General features: G+C 37.6%; 1 protein-coding gene across 5 annotated transcripts in view; it reads left to right on the forward strand.

The window, feature by feature from the left end:
* The window catches only part of TRAPPC8 (trafficking protein particle complex subunit 8), a 58,394-nt gene that overhangs the window by 20,154 nt on the left and 17,379 nt on the right, over nt 1–20,861 (forward strand). For all 5 annotated transcript variants that reach the window (XM_082325713.1, XM_082325711.1, XM_082325714.1 and 2 more), the window contains 16 exons: nt 737–887; nt 2,223–2,323; nt 3,849–3,954; nt 5,504–5,635; nt 7,758–7,982; nt 9,065–9,173; nt 9,927–10,121; nt 10,305–10,435; nt 11,522–11,596; nt 12,311–12,437; nt 13,520–13,677; nt 14,508–14,950; nt 18,145–18,292; nt 19,601–19,697; nt 20,598–20,666; nt 20,782–20,822. In XM_082325713.1, the coding sequence (XP_082181839.1) occupies nt 737–887; nt 2,223–2,323; nt 3,849–3,954; nt 5,504–5,635; nt 7,758–7,982; nt 9,065–9,173; nt 9,927–10,121; nt 10,305–10,435; nt 11,522–11,596; nt 12,311–12,437; nt 13,520–13,677; nt 14,508–14,950; nt 18,145–18,292; nt 19,601–19,697; nt 20,598–20,666; nt 20,782–20,822 (2,308 nt within the window). The remainder of the gene's footprint in view (nt 1–736; nt 888–2,222; nt 2,324–3,848; nt 3,955–5,503; nt 5,636–7,757; nt 7,983–9,064; nt 9,174–9,926; nt 10,122–10,304; nt 10,436–11,521; nt 11,597–12,310; nt 12,438–13,519; nt 13,678–14,507; nt 14,951–18,144; nt 18,293–19,600; nt 19,698–20,597; nt 20,667–20,781; nt 20,823–20,861) is intronic.

The following is a 20,861-nucleotide window of genomic DNA, read 5'->3' on the forward strand; positions in this document are numbered from 1 at the left end:
TCTTATCTTAATCACAGAGGTCTAAACAGTTCTTGGACATTACCTAGCGAAAGTTAATGTTCCTGACACTTACAGCTTTAAATTTGTATGTTGTATCTCTTTGGATTCATAATACAAATGTTAATTTCAGCTTTCTGTATTGAACTCATAAGCATGGTTTGCTTCCTACAAAGTTTGCCTAAAAGTGTTTGAAAATGTATTTGGTCTTCACTGAAGTGATTCATATATATATATTTGACTAACCAAAAGTTAGACACATGCTTGCAGGGGACAGGAACTCGCTCAGTGTTTTGGCATATGGCATAGTTTTCTAGTGGATTTTCTTTCTTTCAAGAGAAATGGGGAGAAATACCAGCTACAGCTAGGTGAACAGTCAAAGTATTTTTTTCCTTCTCATACAGCTCTGTTTAGCTCTAACAGTTAATCTTACTGAGCAGTTTCAGTGATAGTTGCATACTTTTTTTCAGTATTTCTTGGCTAAGAGGAATGCTTGTTTTGAATGTTAGTGGAACAGTGAATCTTGTTAATCAGAAAGTAGGGTGTGAAACCAAGTTACACGTGGCAGAAAGGAAGCAGCTTTGCTTTTCTTAGCTGTTTTTTAGTTGAGGCTGAAGCAATGCAGTTTTTATTCCTACTTTGTGAATAGAAATTAAGATGAGAGGGGACAACTTTATAGAGCATGTCTTGCTCTATTTGTTAAAATTATGACTTTGAATTTAAATATTTGTATTTATAGGTATCCACCAGAAGCACCAGAGCTTCAAATCCGGAAAATGGCAGACTTGTGCTTTTTGGTGCAACACTATGAACTTGCATATAGCTGTTACCATACAGCAAAGAAAGACTTCTTAAATGATCAGGCAATGCTTTATGCAGCTGGAGCACTGGTTGGTACTTCACATAACATAAACATTCTGTGAACTTTTCCTAATAATCTCTAATATTTGTCTGAAGGTAACAAAACACAATCTCTTCCCTCCACCTCCAAATTCATAAGGTTCTTGCCAAATTTGCTGCATATCTTTAGCAAATCCTAAAGTGTTCTCAAATCTATTGGCTGCTGTTTTATGAAGGGAATAAAGGTGTGAATAAAAATTGATGAGTTAATTCTTAAAATGTGAAATATAGAAAGGAGAATACCTAGAATGCAACCTCCAGCAAAATGTATCTTTAAACTTGTAGTCTGAGAACTCAAACAGGTGTGAAATAATTTTATAGTATCTCTTTTAGACTTTGGCAAAATACTTATTTGCCAGGAAGTCAAGACTATGTCAGTATAAATATGGTATTGTACCATTTTTTTTAAGACTTGAGGGATGTAGTTTGAGTATGTCACTGCTGAACTTCACTGTAAACACATACTCATTCATTAATTTCTCTTGAGATTGAAGGTATATGTGACTAAAATAATTTTCAAAAAGATAAATGGGAACACTGGGGAAAAAGAAGAGGCTTGTTTTTTAGAATTTTTAGAAGCTATGTTTTGTAGACTTTAGTCTGGTTAACTTGATAAATTTGAAACTTTACTTTGGAGAGCTATGGAAGCATTCTTGTACACTGTCCCATCTTGATGTAAAACCTTTACATAAATGTGTATTTGTGTAGTAGACGGTTGCTCTGCATTTGAATAATCTGAAAAGTTATCTTAATTTCTTAATGAATGGTTTGTAGAGGTCTTAGTTATGAATGTTTGCAACCTACAAGTCTTAGTCTTTACTTACTGCAGAAAAACTTTGCTATCCTATCTTCCCCCCCATAAGGAAAGAAGTAAAATTTCAGAGTGCATGTTTACTAGAGTTTCCTTGGAAGCTGAGAATGTAACTTCATTTAAGCAAAACTCAGAAAACAGTCCTCTTCTTAAAATAGATGGTAGTACTACTTTGTCAGAAAGATTGTTCCTGCAATAGGAAATTATCTCTTGGGCTTGTAAAGCAATACTGAATCAATGCTTCTGCATAGTGTTGGGGGTACCATCAACTGAAAACACTTCTGTGAGTGTGTATAACTCTCTTGCTGCTGTCTGGTTAATTAGAAGCAGACCCATAAGTAGGCTATTGTATTAAACCTTTTATCAGTTACAGTGTGTTTGGTACGTTTTTATATGCCAGTAACTGATTAGATGAAGATCTTGAACTAGTAGCTGTTGAAATGTGTTTCTCAGTGTTTTGAGGTTTACAGTTTGTTGAAAAAACTACAGTGAGAGTACCCAATTTCTCTTGTAGGAAATGGCAGCAGTATCAGCTTTTCTTCAGCCTGGAGCTCCTAGACCGTATCCTGCTCATTATATGGAAACAGCAATTCAAACCTATCGAGATATCTGCAAGTATGTTGTTTACTTTCGTACTGAACCAATGAAAGCTGAAAGACCTGGTGGCTTAACTTTTTTCTTACCCTGCACAGTGATAGTGCCAGATGACTAAAAGATCACGGAATGATGGTAACTTTTTAAAGAGTAAGATATGTTAGTTTGTCTAGGATAACATGGAAGGGGATCTATGTCGTTCTTAACAGAGTTCTTATTAAACTTGTGTATTGGATTTACTTGGTAAGATTTTGGTAGTGGGGTGGCTGCAGGGATGGCTTCTGTGAGAAGACAGCAGGAGCTACCCCGTGTTGGTCAGAGCCAGTTTTGACCCTGCTCCAAAATGAACCTGCTGCTGACCAAAGCTGAGCCTGTTAGCAGTGCTGGTGGTGCCTCTGTGATAACATATGTAAAGGGTAAAAATAGCTGCACAGCAGCTGTGAGAGGAGTGAGAAAATGAGAAACAGCCCTGCAGACACCAAGGTCAGTGAGGAAGGAAGGGGAGGAGGTGCTTCCCCGCAGCCTGTGGAGAAGACCATGGTGTAGCAGGTTGTCACCCTGCAGCCCATGCAGGACCACAGCGGAGCAGGGATCCACGCTGCAGCCTGTGGAGGACCTAATGCCAGAGCAGGTGGATGTGCGCTGACTGAAGCTGCAGCCTGCAGAGAGCCTACGCCAGAGCAGGTTCCTGGCAGGAGCTGTGACCCATAGGGACCCCACACTGGCACAGTCTGTTCCTGAAGGATTATACCCTGTGGAAAGGACCCATGCTGGAGCAATTCTTGAAGAACTGTGTCTGTGGGAGGGACCCCACGCTGGAGCAGGGGAAGAACGTGAGGAGGAAGGAGTGGCAGAGATGAAATGTTATGAACTGACTGCAACTCCTTTTCCCTGTCCCCCTGCCCTGCTTGGGGGGAGGAGGAGGTAAAAGAGTTGGGAGTGAAGTTGAGCCTGGGAAAAAGGAGGAGTTGGGGGAAGGTGTTTTAGTTTTGGTTTTTATTTATTACTATCCTATTCTGTTATTAATTGGTGACAAATTAATCTTCCCCAAACCAAGTCTGTTTTGCCTGTAACTAATTAGCGAGTGATCTCCCTGTCCTTATCTCAGCACATGAGCTTTTTAATCTAACTTTCTCCCCCTGTCTTGCTGAGGAGGGAGTGTGATAGAGCTGCTAGGTATGCACCTGGTACCCACCAAGGTCAACCCAGCACAACTTGTTTCTGGCTGTTGGACTTCTTTATCCGATCATTTAGTTGGTTGGATCATTTTAGTTGGTATTTTCATAAATATAATACTGTCCTCAAAAATGCTCTCTAGCTGTGACTTTCAAAAACCTGCTGTTATAGTGGGGTAGGACACTTAACGTGTCAATCTGTATGTGGTTATTTTGAAGAGGTGAACTTTCGTATATTTTACTTTAAGAAGGATAAACAACAGAGCATCAGTCTGATGTGATATGGAGAAAATTTGTCAGATTTGAGGTGGAAAGTTTTCCATGGTTTATTTTGATAAATATTTATTAATACATTTATGCTTTTGCTTTAGGAACATGGTTCTGGCTGAACGCTGTGTGCTGCTTAGTGCTGAAATCTTAAAAAGTCAAAGCAAATATTCAGAGGCAGCTGCTCTTCTGATTCGTTTAACCAGTGAGGTAAAACACTTTGTAGCTTTTTTCAGTCTTGCTCTCCCCCCATTTGTTTACTTACCCAAGCACTTCTAGGTTACATTCTAATTCTTGTCCTATGGTATTTTCTAGCCAAAGGTAGCAAATGAGCTGGTATAAAGCATGAACTGAAGAAAACTGTTTACTCTACAAGTGAAGAAACTAGTACTGCTATTCTTTTTCTTTCTAGTCAAGTGACTTGCTTGACTTCTTTAAATGTGCTAAATGTGCATTTGTTATCTTTGGCTTTATAACTAATTTTCTTTGACATCTGCTTAGCTCTTGTATGGCATACTTTCAGTTTGCTTGCCAGAGCCATAATGGATACGATCCCACATATAATCAGAAGTTCTCTGTAGTTTAAGTAACTAAGGCATTACTGCAGGTCAGCTGTTATGAATCATTAGAATCTTAGTGTGTAAGTGAAAGCTAGTCTGAACACTTCTGTAATGTTAATTGGTGGAAATTAAGCATGGAATTAGCTTCTAACAGCCCAGAAGGTCTCTTGCTTGAAAAGGAGTGAAACAAATACAATACCAGTAATAGTATAGCATCTTCTGTGTAGGTTGAAGGAAAGTCTAAGTGGCAGTTAGTTCTGGCTTTGTGGCCAGCTGCACCAAATGTGATGCTTCTGAGACTTTTTTCCTGGGACAGATTAAGCATGGAATAAATTGCTTCGTTCTGTAAGTTTCTCTCTCAAGTGCTTTGTAGCTTCATTCTTGCCCTTTCAACTTAAGCTTGCTGCCAAAATTTGTGAGGAGTATAAGTTATTTAAGCAAGGAATTCAAATACTGTTGGCTCTGCACAATCATTTTATGACTTAAAATTATATGTAGTATGCTTGTGGTGCCTTTTGGCAGTTGCAAGGAAAATCTTCATAGGATACTATATAGGTGCCTCAGAGTATATTTGTAGTCCAAACATATACTTGGACATCACTGATAGCATGGAGTTCAATTGTGGTAAAATCAAGTAGATTCTGTTCTGATTGGTTAAAGTAATATAGCTGTGTCTTGGCATGAAAAGAGAAGGGGGTAGTAATAAATTGTACATTATTAAGTAATCATCCTGGTTCTTTTGATACAAATTCACTAAGTTCCATTGCTCCCTCTATTTTACCTTCATCCTGTTAAAGCTATTACTTTTTGTTTCTAGCCTTAATATCTGCAGGGGGAGGGAGGGGAAAAGGTAGCGGAGTGCATCAGAGGTGATGGTAAGGGTTAGAAACGGTAGCCTGAGTAACTGAAAAAGCAGAAAATATTTTTGTTGCTCATACTGAAACAGGTTGATACATAAATCTCTCCACTGGAAAAAATTACCGGTGTGTTTGGTATTGAACACTATACATATAACAAAGTGAAAAATACTTTTAGGCTTATTTTCTTTTATATGCACACATATGTATATGTTTGCATAAAAAAGAATCTTCACAGCACTGTTACAGCTTACTGTCCCTGTTAGCATTAAAACAAGGCCACTGTTATCTTTATGTTTGTATTCAACTTTGAGGCTAATTCTCCTTTTTACTTTTAAATAGGATTCAGATCTTCGCAGTGCACTTCTGTTGGAGCAGGCAGCCCATTGCTTTATAAACATGAAAAGTCCCATGGTTAGAAAGTTTGCATTTCACATGATATTGGCTGGCCATAGGTTTAGTAAAGCAGGGCAGGTAAGTATTATCTTTCTGCATGGAAAATATGCCTGGTATTTGATACTTACTCTGAAAAATACGTTAAATGTGTCGTTAGTCAGAAGCCAAGCATCTTTTTCCAGACACTTTTGTGTTAATCAGAAGTATTCAGCTCTGTGATCTTCTGAAAATGACTTCTGCATTGATCATTATAGTGTGTTACTTCTGTATTTGCACTGATGCTGAAGATCAGTGACTTGAAACTTCTGATGTATTTTCATTTCTGGGTCTCAATTTTATACACAGTGAAATACAATGCTTTTTATTTGGGTAAAGGAGTATTTTTTTACTCTTGAGATAAGAGTGAGTTGCAGGAGTTAGGGATTTGTTAAACTCTTAATTTATTAGAATAATAGCAAAATTTAGATATCTGTTTTTTTCCTGGTGCCTTAACCACAAGCTCTTTAGCAGAGGTGCAGGTATGTGAACAGTTACAAGACAAACTAAAGCATCTCTTTATGGCTGCTTAGACTTAAGTAGCAATTAAGTCAATACAAATCAGATTATTTTTACTTCCATTCACATTCCTGTGGAGGCAGCTCTAACTGTGGTAAATAAACTCAGTTTGTTGGACATAACTTTTATGCCTTATTTCTACCTCAGTTGTGGGATAGACTCTCTAAAGACAGCTTGTGCTTGATTACTGCTGAGGTTAGCCACCGGAGTTCAGTTGTGGGGCTGTCCTTGAACACAGTCAATTGCAGTTTACCAATAAGCTGTAAACCTGTGGTAGAAATAAATTTGTATTGCAAATCAATAATACAGGAGAACCCAGGCATCGGAATTCTGTTTGAAACAAAGCCCTGTGGTCTTGGGGGGGTGTTCTGCCACCCCACCCAATCTTGTTTTTATCATCCTGGTGAGGACCAAAGAAAGCATTGTTGTATTCTTGGCTTTTGTATTTAAAATCACAGATGTGAAGAATAGTAGGAGTATTTTCCCTGCTCCTTGGTTTTGTTCATGCAATAGTTTCCTTGTCTATTGTTATGACAATACAGTACTGGCAGGGGGCTATTGATCAGAGGTTTTTTATTTATTCTCTTATATCTCATTCCTTTGCCTGGAAAAATGCATGCATTTTTGTAAAGCTTTGACTTTGTCTTCATGTAACAGCGCTCTCATTTGTGTCTAGTTCTTGTAGGGATTCTGGTTTCCAAGGAATGCTTTTTCAGTGTTACAGTAAATGTAGGTTATTTTTTTTCCATATCCTTAGAGGAACCAAAATATTAAATGCTACTGAAGAGAAGTCAGCCAGGCTGCTCAGCTGTGTACTGTAATACCATATTTTAAAGTGTCAGTAATATCTGTGGATGTTAAGGATTTACTGCTTGTACTCTGTCATCACCATACTAATTTGAACAGATCTTAGATTTTTTTTTTTCCATTACTACTGTAAATAAGGGAATGCTGTTCCCTTTTTTTAGAAGCTGAGACTTGCCTGTACAGTGAATGCCTATGCAGATGTTCAATACCTAGACTTGGGATTGCATGCCCAGGTCCTGATGTATGTACAGGAAAGGAACTGTGGAGCTGATTGGGAGCAGAGCATCTATCTCCCAATGGCTGATGCAATTGGTAATTTTGTCTTGTATGTACTGTAGGGCTGTGTTTTGTTGGTTTGCTTGGCATGGATTTTGTCTCAAGTGTGTCTAGTGAACAACAACTGACTGGAAGTGTCACACTGAACGTTCAGTTACAGAAGTGAAATGTATTAAATCTAGCTTATGTCCTGAGGCTTGGCAGTATAGCTCTGTAGACTTTAGCAGTCGGTCCTAAAGCAACACAGAACACTATTTTAAAAGGAGTCTTTTCCTTGTTATTTACTTTTTAAACTTACTGCCTGTTACACTAGTCTTTGAAAACATGAACTTAATCTGAAGGCTAGGCTCTGTACCATAGGAACCAACAAGTCTGTGCTTAGATTAATGTTGACCAGATGCTATGAGGCAGAGTTCTGCAAACGTTACTCTTTGTGTAGTGGAGGGGTGGCAAAAACTAAAGTAACTTTTCTGACTTACTGTTCAATTTTCCTAGTATTACAATTACAATAAGTGATTAGTGGGATTATTTGAGAAATTAACTTGTTTGTTTTTTCTTGCAGAAAAAACATGCCTTACGTTGCTACTGTCAAGCCATGCAGGTTTACAAAGGGAAAGGCTGGTCTCTTGCAGAAGACCATATTAACTTCACTATTGGTCGTCAGTCCTTTACGCTTCGTCAGCTTGACAATGCTGTGTCTGCCTTCAGGCATATTTTGATCAATGATAGTAAACAATCTCCAGCTCAGCAAGGAGCTTTTTTAAGAGAATATCTTTATGTTTATAAGGTAAATGACTTTTCATTGTTTTTTTTTTTTCCTTGAGTAATCAGTAATTTTGTTACCAGTAATTTTCTATTAAGTCATTAAATGATTTTCTGTCATACCTACTTTGTTCCAAGGGTTTTTTTTATGTGGTTGATGTGTTCATATTCTAGTTTAGGCTTCAAAAAACCAAATGTGCTGCATCTCATGTGTGTATTAAGTGTACTTCCACTGATGGGTATTAGTGTGAGTCTTTATGTGGTTTTTATTACAGCAAAATGAACTCTTCGTTTTGAGGGTCATGGCTGAACTGCAGCTTGTGATAGTTCAGTTTCTTTTAGAGGAAGTGGATCTGTTTTGTTTTGATCAACTTATAATGATTTTTGAGGCTTTTGATAATAAATGCTTAATAAAGACTAGATAGCTCTGTCACCTTTTCAGGTACTATAAAGTACTCCCCACCCATGTTGTAGTGAATTTTAATACAGACTTTTATAGATCAAGTGACTCATCAAGTTGGCTGTAAGTTCATGAGTGATCCTGGATTGTAATATGCCATGTACATTATGGGATGTTTAGTACTGGTATCACCACACAAGTTGCAGCCATGTAGTTAGTTACTGTCTTTCAAAGCTTGTGAACAGAATTTCTGTGGTGTTTGCTAAGTTATCGTAGACCTTACTCAAGGCTGGTGTTTGAGTCCACAGCTCAGCTGTGGTGAGTCTTGTGTAATGGCGGTGGTGTAGTCAACATACTTTGTCAAGTTCTGAGTTACAGTGTCAAGCTTTGCATCAAATAAAGCTTATAACAGTGATGCAGGCACAATAGTGATTAGAGCTGGATTAAAATCATTCTCCTTTTTCCATAAAGATTTCACAAACTTTAAACTCTTATTGAAGAAAAAAATACTGCTTCAGACTGTCAAAGCAGAAGAAACTATTAAAACAGTTAATTGAAATGAGTCATTCCATCTTAAAAATACTACCTGTTCAAACATTGAGTACTTATAACTTGGCTTCCTTATCATTCAATCATTGGTAATGTACAGCATGGATATGATGTATTTGCATAATGGCATGACACTCTGTTTTCCTCCTTTGCTCCAGAACGTAACCCAGCTATCACCTGATGGTCCCTTACCACAGCTTCCTTTACCATATATTAACAGCTCAGCAACTCGTGTTTTCTTTGGGCATGATCGAAGACCAGCAGAAGGTTAGAAAATTTCATGTAAACAGATTGAAGTCCCTTACTTATGGAACCAAAATATATGCAGGAGTTGGTGTCTTTTGGGCGAGGGGCCACACACACACACACACACACAAAAACCTGTCATTATGTAAAAGTAATGTGACAAGGTAACTTCTTAAGATTTCAAAAGAAAAGCTTAAGCTTAGTGTCTACTCACTAGATGTTTTCAGACTTCCTGTGTAAATATGAAATCTGCATATGTGCTGACTTCCACTGTTTTTCATAGCTGGAAAACTTCAATGCAAGTCTGTAATGAACTTCATGAAACGGATTTTTAATGCTTTAGCAAACGCTAGATGCTAGTGCCAATGCTAGAAATGAGCTTTACAGTTAACTTTCTCTTGGATGAAATGTTTGAAACACTGTGATTCCTGAATGTAAAGTAAGCTGAGTGGAAATTCTTATATAAATCAGGGCTGTACTGTGGGACTGTAGTCTGTCATAAAGTAAAAATAATCTGTAAGCTGAGTATACCATGTAGCATGCTAAAATCTTGGAATTCCACAATTTGCAAATAGAAGTATACTCAAATTATCCTCAGTATTGTCTGCCATGTATGTATTTCAAAATGTCTTGCAGCTTACTGACTTAAATCAAATGACAGTGACTGGGAACTTAAAATATTTTTTAACAATGCTTACCAAATTGCCAGTGCAGCCCTCTGCAACTGTTGCGTGCCAGTGTTCTCATCTTCTAAGATTGCCTTACTCACACTAGGTGAAAAGCAGGCAGCTACGCATGTAAGTCTGGATCAGGAGTATGACTCGGAATCATCACAACAGTGGAAGGAACTCGAGGAGCAGATTGTATCTGTGATAAACAAAGGAATAATACCTTCAAACTTTCAACCAACACAGTTCTGTTTAAATCGCTACTCAGATAACTCCAGATTTCCACTTGCTGTGATAGAAGGTAAAGTTAAGATTTATACGTTTCAGAAATAGATAAATTTGTACAATATTTCCTGTGTTATTGTAGATTTAAACCAGTGTTCTTGTGCAAGTTATTAGCACAAGAACACTTTTAAGTTAGGTGAACCTTCAGATTGTGGTGGGGATAGCCTGTTGTCATTATTTTCTTGCACTTTTTTAATAGAACCAATAACTGTAGAAGTGTCCTTCCGAAACCCTCTGAAAGTTCCACTTCTTTTGACTGACCTTTCATTGCTGTGGAAGTTTCAACCTAAGGACTTCAATGGAAAGCATGATGGAGAAGCAAAAGAGCTGGTAAGAAAAGCTTCATCCTTTTTCAACCAAAACCAAACAGCTACAGTTATGGAGAATATATTAACTTAAGTCTTCAAAATTCTGTAGTATGAAAACAGCTGGTTTAAGTGTAAATTAAAAAAAAGGGCAAAAAAAAAAAGTAGCTACTCGATTTCTTTATGCATTGTTTAGATTTTCCTAGATCCATAGGGCACAAAGCAGCCAAGTTAACAAACATACTGTAATGAGTATTGTAAAGCTTAATGCAAAGCAAAATACTTCCAACATTTCATTGTATGTGTAGTACATCTGTTTTGAGTCGCACTAGCCTTGACTAGCAGAAATGACTTGAAATATCAATAGGTATATTATCAAATACCTTTTTGTTACTCAAGCTACTGTGTGTAGTGAAATGTGTGTTCTGAAAAACTATGCTGGTATGACATGGGAACATCTTGGTATCTTGATTAGAAGAAAAATGAAAATTTATTGTATTAAAAATGAATGTTTTGAACACTTTAGATGAACTACTTTTACTACTGTTTAACACTTCGACTAATACTGCCAAAGCTTCCCTCTGAAGGATTGTTCTCACATTTATATTTTTAAGGTTTTAATATGTTCTAATACTTAATATTACAGTAAATTCCTTAGTAATTTGGTTTCCTGGCCAAAAGTATTTGGAACATAGTGATCTCTAAAGGTACTGTAAGTGTTTTCCAGAGTTATAAACATAGTTTCATATAAATAAGTCTCAAGGATTACCATATGCTTTCCCTTCTGTTCTGGTCTGAACTGCTACTTTAATGATATGATAAATACTTCTGTGAGTATCAGTGAAATTGACTGGGAATGGTTCCAATTTATAGTGATAAATCTTAAATTTTTTCCTTTTAAGTAAATGTTTACTGAGCTCTCTAGCTGCTTCTTTAATTCAGAAAGCCTGAGAAGCTGGGCATACAGCACCTGCTGGTCCTAACTGTCTGCAGTTTGAAATTTGTATGCTTTTTTTCCTTGAACACTTTAAGAAAGGTGTGGGAAGTAATATTTATGGCACCTTTTCTGCCTAGGAGTAATAGTATCTGAAAAGCTGTTTCTTCTTTTCAGGGAATGTGTGATGGTGATATGATAGGCACTGAAGCAATAGCAGAATTTTTAATTAATAGTGAGGAGACAAAAGTGGTAAGTATTATACTTTGTTTTAAAAACAGTCTTTCAGTGTTCAACTTCAGGGTGGAGTTCAGACTTGTTATGATCTGAACTTAATGCTTAACTTACAGAAGACATTACTGATATATGAAGTACTGGAACTTCTAAATCTCATCAGTGTGTATAAATATCTGAAGGGAGAATGTGATAGGACAAGAAGCAGTGGGCACCAACTGAAACACAGGAGGCTCCATCTGAACATCAGGAGACGCCTTTTTTTTTTTTTTTTTTTTTTTAACTGGGATGATGACTGAGCACTGGGCACAGGCTGCCCAGAGAGACTGTGGAGTCTCCATCCTTGGAGATATTAAAAGCCATCTGGACATGGTCCTGGGCAGCTGGCTCTAGGTGGCCCTACTTGAGCAGGTGAATTGGACAAGATGACCTCCAGAGGTCCTTTCCAACTTCAACCATTCTGTGATTCTGCCTCTGTTAAAGTTCACTTTTGTTACAATTTAGGATTCTTTCCTAATGTAATGAGCATCTCTCAGCTGTGGACTGGTTTGGTAAATTCTGTGTATATGAAATTTCGAATCCAATAAGTGACCTGTAGTTATTGCGTGTGGTTACATCTGACACAAATACGGAGTAACTGTAGCTGTGAGTGTCTTTAGCAACTGGAAATTTAAATGTAGTAATACTGTTTTCTAGTAGCAACAACAACAAAAATTTAACGTATCTCCACAGGCAAGACTAAAGCTCTTTCCCCATCAAACAGGGGAGCTACATATTCTGGGAGTCGTTTATAATCTTGGCACTGTTCAAGGTGCTGTGACATTAGATGGGATAGATCCTTCTATTGGATTACAGACAGGTAAGTGTAATATTCCCTTAAGTTGTGTGTCTCTGGAAGGGGGAGACATGGCTTCTGCAGAGTAGAACTAAATTCTAGTGTTTAATGTCTGACTATCAAGATGCAAGGCCTTCCTTCAGGTAAGGATGTAGAAACAAGGGAAACAACTGCAACAGGAAAAGAATGAATTGGCACCTGTAGGAATCCCATAAGAAAGGAAGTAACCTCTGCCAAACCCATACTTATTGTTCCTTTTAACTATGTGGAAATTTTGAAACCATTAAAAAAAGAAATCAAAATTTAAATATTCCATCTATGCCATGTTGAATCTATAACAACTTTGACTCTTTTGCCATTCATTTTTCTTCTGGGTCTTTTAGCTTTGTTAGCTTTCAACTTTTGTCTAAATGTTGCACTACAATTCTTTGCATAGATTCCCAAATTAAAATTTGGCTGATATAATTATTTTTGTAGCATCTTGACTTTATTTTAGTTCTTTTTCCTTTATATTAACATATAAATGGCTTATTAATTGCATGTTACTTGATGTGTTTTGTTAACTCATTCACTTGAAACTGTCTCTCACGTGGAAAATTTGGTTGTTGGAGGAAATGGGGATTAAAGCACATGTTTGAAAGTGTCTAAAAATAATGAAGCTTGTTTAGCTATCTACAAACTGGAAACCTTTGGACTAAAAAACATTTGGAGAGTGGTGGCCTGTCTTTGAAGGAAATAAAAATGTTTTGGGTGACTTTTCCAGCTTGGCAGAAATTGGGAAAGGAAATAAATACATCGCCTTCATGCTCTGTGCTGCCCTGCCTCCCCCCGCCACCTTGTAGTCAAACTATTAAGGGGCAGAGTAAGCCCGCAACAGTGGATAGCTGGCTGTCTAACTCGCAATAGCAATGCATTATGTGTGACAGTAAGCTTTGAATAGTTCTTTGTCAGTGATGCTGCTTAATCAGTGAACACTGCATGTGCCCAATAACAGAAAAATCAAAATTATTTTTGAGATTGGGTAGGGAACTTTGGATCATGTCTCAGAAAAAAGTTAGAAATTACTTAAAAAAAAAAAAAATGAAACTTTAAAAAAATTATTTCAGGAAAGTTGGTCTCCAATGGGTTATCTGTACGAGGACGACAAGATTTAGAAATCCAAGGGCCTCGACTCAATAACACAAAAGAGGAAAAAACATCTATTAAATATGGACCTGATCGACGTTTAGATCCCATTATTACAGAAGAAATGCCTTTGTTGGAGGTACGTAGCTACTTTCTATTGGCAGTATTGAGCAAATAGCTGAATCCAGAGCTTATAAATGTAATTCTAACAATGAAGTCTTAGTCTTTGTTAATGCCTAAATCTTTCCAGATGATTTCTGATCTGTCAGTGCCAAAATTGTGTGGGTGTTTTTTCAAGTGAAACTTGAAGCCTCCAAATTAATATCCTTCCAAAATTGTTATATTCCCTTTAGAATTTTAGTTGGCAACAGCTTTTGTAGCCATATTTCAAGGGGAGGGGGAACAGGCAAAGAAGCTTTTTTCTGTTTGCTTGCCATTCATCTAGAATAGGTCTTCAAGTTGGTTAATTAAAACAGTGATTTTCCTTACTAGGGTTATTAAGATGGTCTGACTAACTGGTTAATGACAACACTCTACAGAATAGAGTAGAATATTTCAGTTGGAAGGGACCTACGATGATCATCTAGTCCGACTGCCTGACCACTCCAAGGCTGACCAAAAGTTAAAGCATGTTATTAAGGGCATTGTCCAAATACTTCTTAAACACTGGCAGGCTTGGGCCATCAACCACCTCTCTAGGAAGCCTGTTCCAGTGTTTGACCACCCTCTTGGTAATGATATGTTTCCTAATATCCAGTCTAAACCTCCCCTGGTGCAGATTTGAACCATTCCCATGTGTCCTATCACTGGATACCAGGGAGAAGAGATCGGCACCTCCCTCTCAACTTCACCTCCTCAGGAAGCTGTAGAGAGCAATATAGTTTAAATATGTTGGTGGTTGTTTTCATGCGCGTTTGTAACTTGTCTCAATGTTCAGGTTTTTCTTTTTTCCTGTTGTCTCCCATACAGGTGTTCTTTATAAATTTTCCTACAGGGCTTCTCTGTGGAGAAATCAGAAAAGCATATGTAGAATTTGTGAACGTAAGCAAGTGTCCTCTTACCGCACTGAAGGTTGTGTCAAAGCATCCAGAATTTTTTACTTTTGGTGGAAATACTGCTGTTCTTACGCCACTAAGTCCTTCAGCTTCTGAAAACTGTAGTGCTTACAAGACTGTTGTGACAGATCCTACCTCTGTGCGTACAGCACTGCTATCTTCAGCTTCTTCTGTAGACTTTGGGGTTGGCACAGGAGGTCAGCCTGAAGTAATACACGTCCCACTTCCTGATGCTGTTCTTCTTCCTGGGGCTTCAGTGCAGCTGCCAATGTGGTTACGGGGACCAGATGAAGAAGGTGTTCATGAAATTAATTTTTTGTTTTACTATGAAAGTATTAAAAGACACTCAAAAATGTGGTAAGTTTTTATCTACTTTTTTCTGTCATATTTATTAGACATATTATAAAGGTTGTAAGCATAAATGTAAATCTTACTGAATTTCTCTCAATTGCTGTGATGATGTAAAAGTGGCCAGTTATCTGCTGTTCTAAGCAATAATTTTTTTCTAATCTGTGATCTCATTTCCATATGAAATTATATGGCCTACTCTGCTTCCATCAAAGTGGCAATTACTAAAATAATTTAATAGAAGGAGGGCTAATGGAATACTGTTAATGCAAACTCTGTATTTAGTTTCTCTGGAAGCACATATTTCTGAGGCATGGGGGGGGAAAATAATGATTTAATTTGTTTCTGCATGTTATAAAACAAAATCTTGTCTACTTTGAACAAAAGATTTTGTTCTTAGTTAAAATGTGGTTAGTAATTGTATTATGAAAGTTATTCTCTTTGGAGGGGTTAAATACCAAGTTTGACTTGCATGTTGTTGTATAGTTTGTTTTTGGACCATCTTGAGACAGTGGGACAGTCAAGTTTGACACCACAAGCTAACAAATAGTGCTTTCTTTGAACTTTACTTGAAAGGTAGCAAGTTGACCTTTTATGTCACTTATTTCTAAGTCCTGCCCATGTCCGAGGCTAAGAAGGCTCAGGAGAACTTTTTTGAGAAACCTGTTCTTCAAAGATTCTGGGGTGAATAGGCCTTTGTTCAGAAAGTGAAGAGATGAGCCTTCAGGAAGCCTTAGTGTAGCAATCTAGTAAACAGCCAAATTCCGAAATGAAGACTGTCTTTTTTTTTTTTTTTAGCTGTCTTTCACTCTTCTGCAAGTGTACTTCTTACATTGCTACCTTATAGCTGTTAGAGCTCATAGCTAGAGCTAAGGAAAAGTTGCAACAGGCTTTATCTAGATTTAGTTTTTAGCCCACTAAGAATACTGGCCACAGACTTAAATGTTACTATTTAATTTTCTGGGAGAGAAATTTATTTTGGACCTGTGTTTGCTGGATTTATTTGTCTGGAGGATGTGTCTCTGCCCACTGTAAGAAGCAGTGCAGACTAGGAGGAGTGAATCTGTAATCAGGGCTGGGGAATTGGTGTTGTGGTTTAACCCCAGCTGGCAGCTAAGCACTGCACAGCTGCTTGTTCACTCTGTGCCCCCCTGCTGGGATAGGGAAGAGAATCAGAAGAGTAAAAGTGAGAAAACTCATGGGTTGAGATAAAGACAGTTTAATAGGCAAAGCAAAAGCCATGTGCACTAGCAAAGCAAAACAAGGAATTCATTCACTGCTTCCCATCGGCAGGCAGGTGTTCAGCCGTCTCCAGGAAAGCAGGGCTCCATCATGCATAACGGTTACTTGGGAAGACAAACACCGTAACTCCGAACGTTCCCCCTCTTCCTTCTTCTTCCCCCAGCTTTATGTGCTGAGCATGATGTCATGGGTGTGGAATATCCCTTTGGTCAGTTGGGGTCAGCTGTCCCGGCTGTGTCTCCTCCCAGCTTCTTGTGCACCCCCAGCCAGTTCGCTGGTGGGGTGTTGTGAGAAGCAGAAAAGGCCTTGACTCTGTGTAAGCACTGCTCAGCAATAACTTAAACATCCCTGTATAATCAACACCTCTTTCTAGCACAAATCCAAAACATAGCCCCTTACCAGCTACTATGAAAAAAATTAACTCTACCCCAGCCAAAACCAGCACACTTAGTCTCTCTACTTCTCTATACTATACATATTCAGGATGATGGTGGGGAGCAGGGCTACTTCAGATGAGCTCTAGTCACATGGACTGAATGTCTGCTTGTGGCTGGAGCTTGTTTTCCAGGCTAGTTCTGAGAAACAAACTAAGTTTATGTGCTGTGAGACTGCTCTGTAATGTAAACCAAAGCCAAGTAAGTTGAAGATGGTCAAGAGAGTAGATCAGTGGCATATTCTTGAAATCAAACTAAGTCGTGCAAATGCACCCTTTGTTTAAATTTTTCTGTAGCTTCTGAAATGCCAAAGTTAACTTTTCATTTGGCCTTAAACTAGCCCGTAGGAATAGGGAATTTGTCCCCGAACAATGTAGTGTGTTTTTGTTTTTTTTTTTTTTTTAAGAACAGAACTTATTTCTTCTCTGAGTTCATAGTATTCAGGAAGTGAGATGTTTCAGAGGTGGAAGATGGTTGGTTGGGGAATGTATTTGTTCCCTACTGTATTGAACTTTCCAGGGGAACTTAAGCGATGTGATCTTGTTTAACAGTACTCTTTGTGGACTGAGCATAGCTTATAAGTTTTCAAAAAATGATTTAATTTGTGTCACTTGAGAGCTATACAGACATCTGTATATCTGTCTGAAGATAACTGCAAAACTATTAAGTTCTGTAGATTGTGATATGTGAAGTACAGTTTAGGAAACCACTGTTTTTTTTTTTCCCCCATCCCAACACAAGTATCGCATGATGTTTCAGCATATTTAGTAGGTAATGCATATCAAATTTTTACATGCCTCTAATGTTTCTAAGTGGAAGTTATGGTAACACAAAGCTTCTATGGGGGAAAAGCTCATGTGTTTTGATGGTATCCAAGAATGGAAGTTTACTCATCATTAGAAAAACAGGAAGATAAATTTTACAAAGGGCTTGCTGGCCTGGAGGTTGAGCGTGTCTGGAAAAAGGCAGAGTAGTGATGGTTCTAGAAGTAAGCTTTCAAGATTCTCAGTTCAGGGGAATTTGTTGAATGCAGTGGTATTCTGTCTCAGTACATTTTAGTAAATGTTTATGCAGGAGATGTGACTAACTAGTGGGCCTTTTATGGTTTATTTTCTCAAAACCTCTTATTTTCCAAAGCATGTGGTGGCATTAAATAGCTTACTGACATCCCTATGCCAATACATGCCTGTTTGCTTTCACTGTGCCAGTTGTCTTACATCAGAAATATTTCTGACATGTTTTTCGTCAGGGTAACATACTAACCTTTTTCTGCAGTATTTCAAACTGGCTAAGAGACTGCATGTTTGGACAGCACCTGCCTATGCAGCAGGATTGTTAAAAATAATATAGTTTTGATAGGAAGCTAAAAAGAAAAGTCTTTGTGGTGGTTGACAGGAATAAATTGTCTAATGGCCTTAGTATTGATGGCAGACATAAAAGCTAAACTTCTCGATGACAGGTTCTGGACAGCAGTCCTGGTTGTTCAGAATGTCTTTTTCTTTTTTCTTCCCTTCCCCTCCTTCCTAGTCATAGAGTATTAAGGCACACTGCAGTTATTTGTACTAGCCGGTCTCTGCATATTCGAGCTACTGTCTGCAGAAGTAATGCACTTGAAGATGAAGAAGGCAGAGGGGACAATATGTTGCTGTTTGTGGATGTAGAAAATATCAATACTGTAAGTTCTTATTTTTGATAATAATACTACCACTACTACTTTAAAGCTCAGCAGATGTGTAAGTGTCACCAATAGAACCAAGACTTAAGTAAAATGTTTTGGGTTTTTTTTTTTTACAACTACTTTGCAAACACTAAATACACCTTGCATATTTAATCATTCCAGTTACTGTTGGAAAGAGAGTACTAACGTTAAGTTATTTCTCAACTCTCTGGAAGTCTGCTGTAACTATCTCTATCCTAAGCAAATTCCAGTACTGTAGTTTGGAGTCTTTTTCTTTTAGGAAGATTTATTCCAAATTCATGAATTCTTTTGATGGTCACAACTTTCAAGGTAGTTCTGAATGAGACAACCTGTGCCCCCTGCAAAGTTTCAGTGAAAACACTGGTAGAATTAGTGGTAATGTGAAGTCAAAATTTAAGCTCCAACTTGAAGGAAGCTTCTGTGTTTACATTTATTACCAAACTCTAAAAGACGTTTTTGCAAATATAATCCAAATACAGATATGTCTGTTGTGATCTGTTGACTTAGCAAAGCAGTTTTTCGTACCATGCTAATTTAAATTTACTCTTTTTTGGTAAAGCTGCTCCCATTTTTTCAACCACAAAGCAAGGTAATTGAATCCTCTGTTTATAGAATTCCTAGACACTTAGCTAGTAGTGGAATCACTGAGCTGATTTGTCATTTTGTTTTAAAGGTGTGTACGCTTTTTTCCTTTGGCTACTAAAGTGAATATTGTCCACTCCTCATTCGAGGAGGAAGTTTTATAAAGTACTTACCAAGTTAACAGATAACATTGTGTGAGACTTTATTTTCCGCTACCACCTCACTCTTTCCAAGAAAGGAAACCAACCCAAAAAGCTACTTTTCATTGTGTGTATATATGTGTAAAAAAAAAAAAAAAAAAATCTTGAATTTCTGAGATTTATGACCTAGTAATATTCCTAAAGTAATCCTAGAAACTGCCTTGCAGGCAGTGTTCTGCATTGCACTTACAAGCCTAGGTTTTATTACAGTCTTAATCTAAAATACTAGCTTGCAGGTATTTTTCTGGGGGATCTTTGTTTCCTCTGTGTGTGGCTTTGTTTACTGGAATTGGAAGTTGCTGTGAGCTGGGACTGTTGTTTTATGTTACAGTGGGTCTTAATTCTCTTCTTCTGTCTCCTTAGTACTGTATAATGGATGGTGTGAATAATGAGTTAAATTAAGATTCTAACAGTGCCACCTTGGAATGAACACTTACTATGTGATGTTGAACATCACAATAGTGATTAGTCTTATTTGACATAATTTTTGTTTCTTCCTTAGAGTGAGACTGGTGTTAAAGAATTTCATATAGTGCAAGTTTCAAGTAATAGCAAGCACTGGAAGCTTCAAAAATCTGTTAACATCTCTGAAGACAAAGGTATGTATCTTTATCACCAAAAGGATGGCAAGTCTACCTCTGCCTGACAAGAACAGTCAAAAGAATCTTACAGGGAGTTGAATTTGGCTTTCAGAATAATTAATTCCTAAAAACTTTGTCCCTTTCAAACATACTACAGCCCTTCTTTTGTTAGTGTTTCAAGAAAAATGTATTGACAGATAACTTTCTGACTTCATTAATTTTAAAAATGGGCTTAACTTACAGGTAAATTATTTCTGTGATGTAGAGAAATCTGTGTCTGGGTTGGCTGATAGCTTGCCTCAGGAGAAATGTTTCAGTGTTCTTTCACTTTTAGTTGTTTATATCATTGTTACATTTTGCTGATCAACAGAATATTTGACAAGTGCTCTGTTCAGTTATTAAAAATATACCAGAATTGCTAGTGCTGTGTTCTGCCTTAGCTAATACAAGCTGCTAATTTTTGAAAAGGCGAACTATGCCAGGCAAAAAAAAGTGCTGTTATTGTACCTAACAAATGTTATCCTTACTTGTATGCTGACATTTTATATGCTTAAAAATTAGTCTAGACATGTATTCCTCTTGTATTAATATTGAGGGTGAACCAGTCAGTTAAACTGAATCTTTTGTCTTCTGTTCCTTCCTTCTTTCTCTGTATCTCCTATACATATTATGGCTCACTTTGTGCTCTAGACGTAGATGGAAGGGGTCAGTAGAAGGTGCATCTTCTTTACTACCATGCAGTCACAGAAAATTCATCTTCTTTACTATCATGCAGTTGCTCTGCTTGATTAGTTATGCTTCTTGAGTATCATCAGTGTGTTTTTTATTTGTGAAGTTTAAAGGCTGACTTTTGGCTAATGAGGAGGGACTCTGATTATGTTGAGGGGGGGAAAAAATCTTGCAACCTTTTTCTTTCAGATACTAAACTTGCTAGCAGAGAGAGAGCGAAGTTATGCTTTAAAGCAGTAAGATGCAAAAACTCAGAAGGTAGGTTCTCTCCTGAATGTGGTAACTTTTTGAAGAAAATACTATTTGGATGCTGTATGCTGAAGTTGTGACTTCTCATGATGCTGAAACAATGCCTTCTCTTTTTATCCCTTAGAAAATTACACATTTGCAGACATTGTCTTTGGAAATGAACAGGTAGGTGAATTGGCGCAACTGCATATTTTGTCTTGTGCA

The sequence above is a fragment of the Platalea leucorodia genome (assembly GCF_965183815.1).
Source record: "Platalea leucorodia genome assembly, chromosome: 1".
Lineage (NCBI taxonomy): Eukaryota > Metazoa > Chordata > Aves > Pelecaniformes > Threskiornithidae > Platalea > Platalea leucorodia.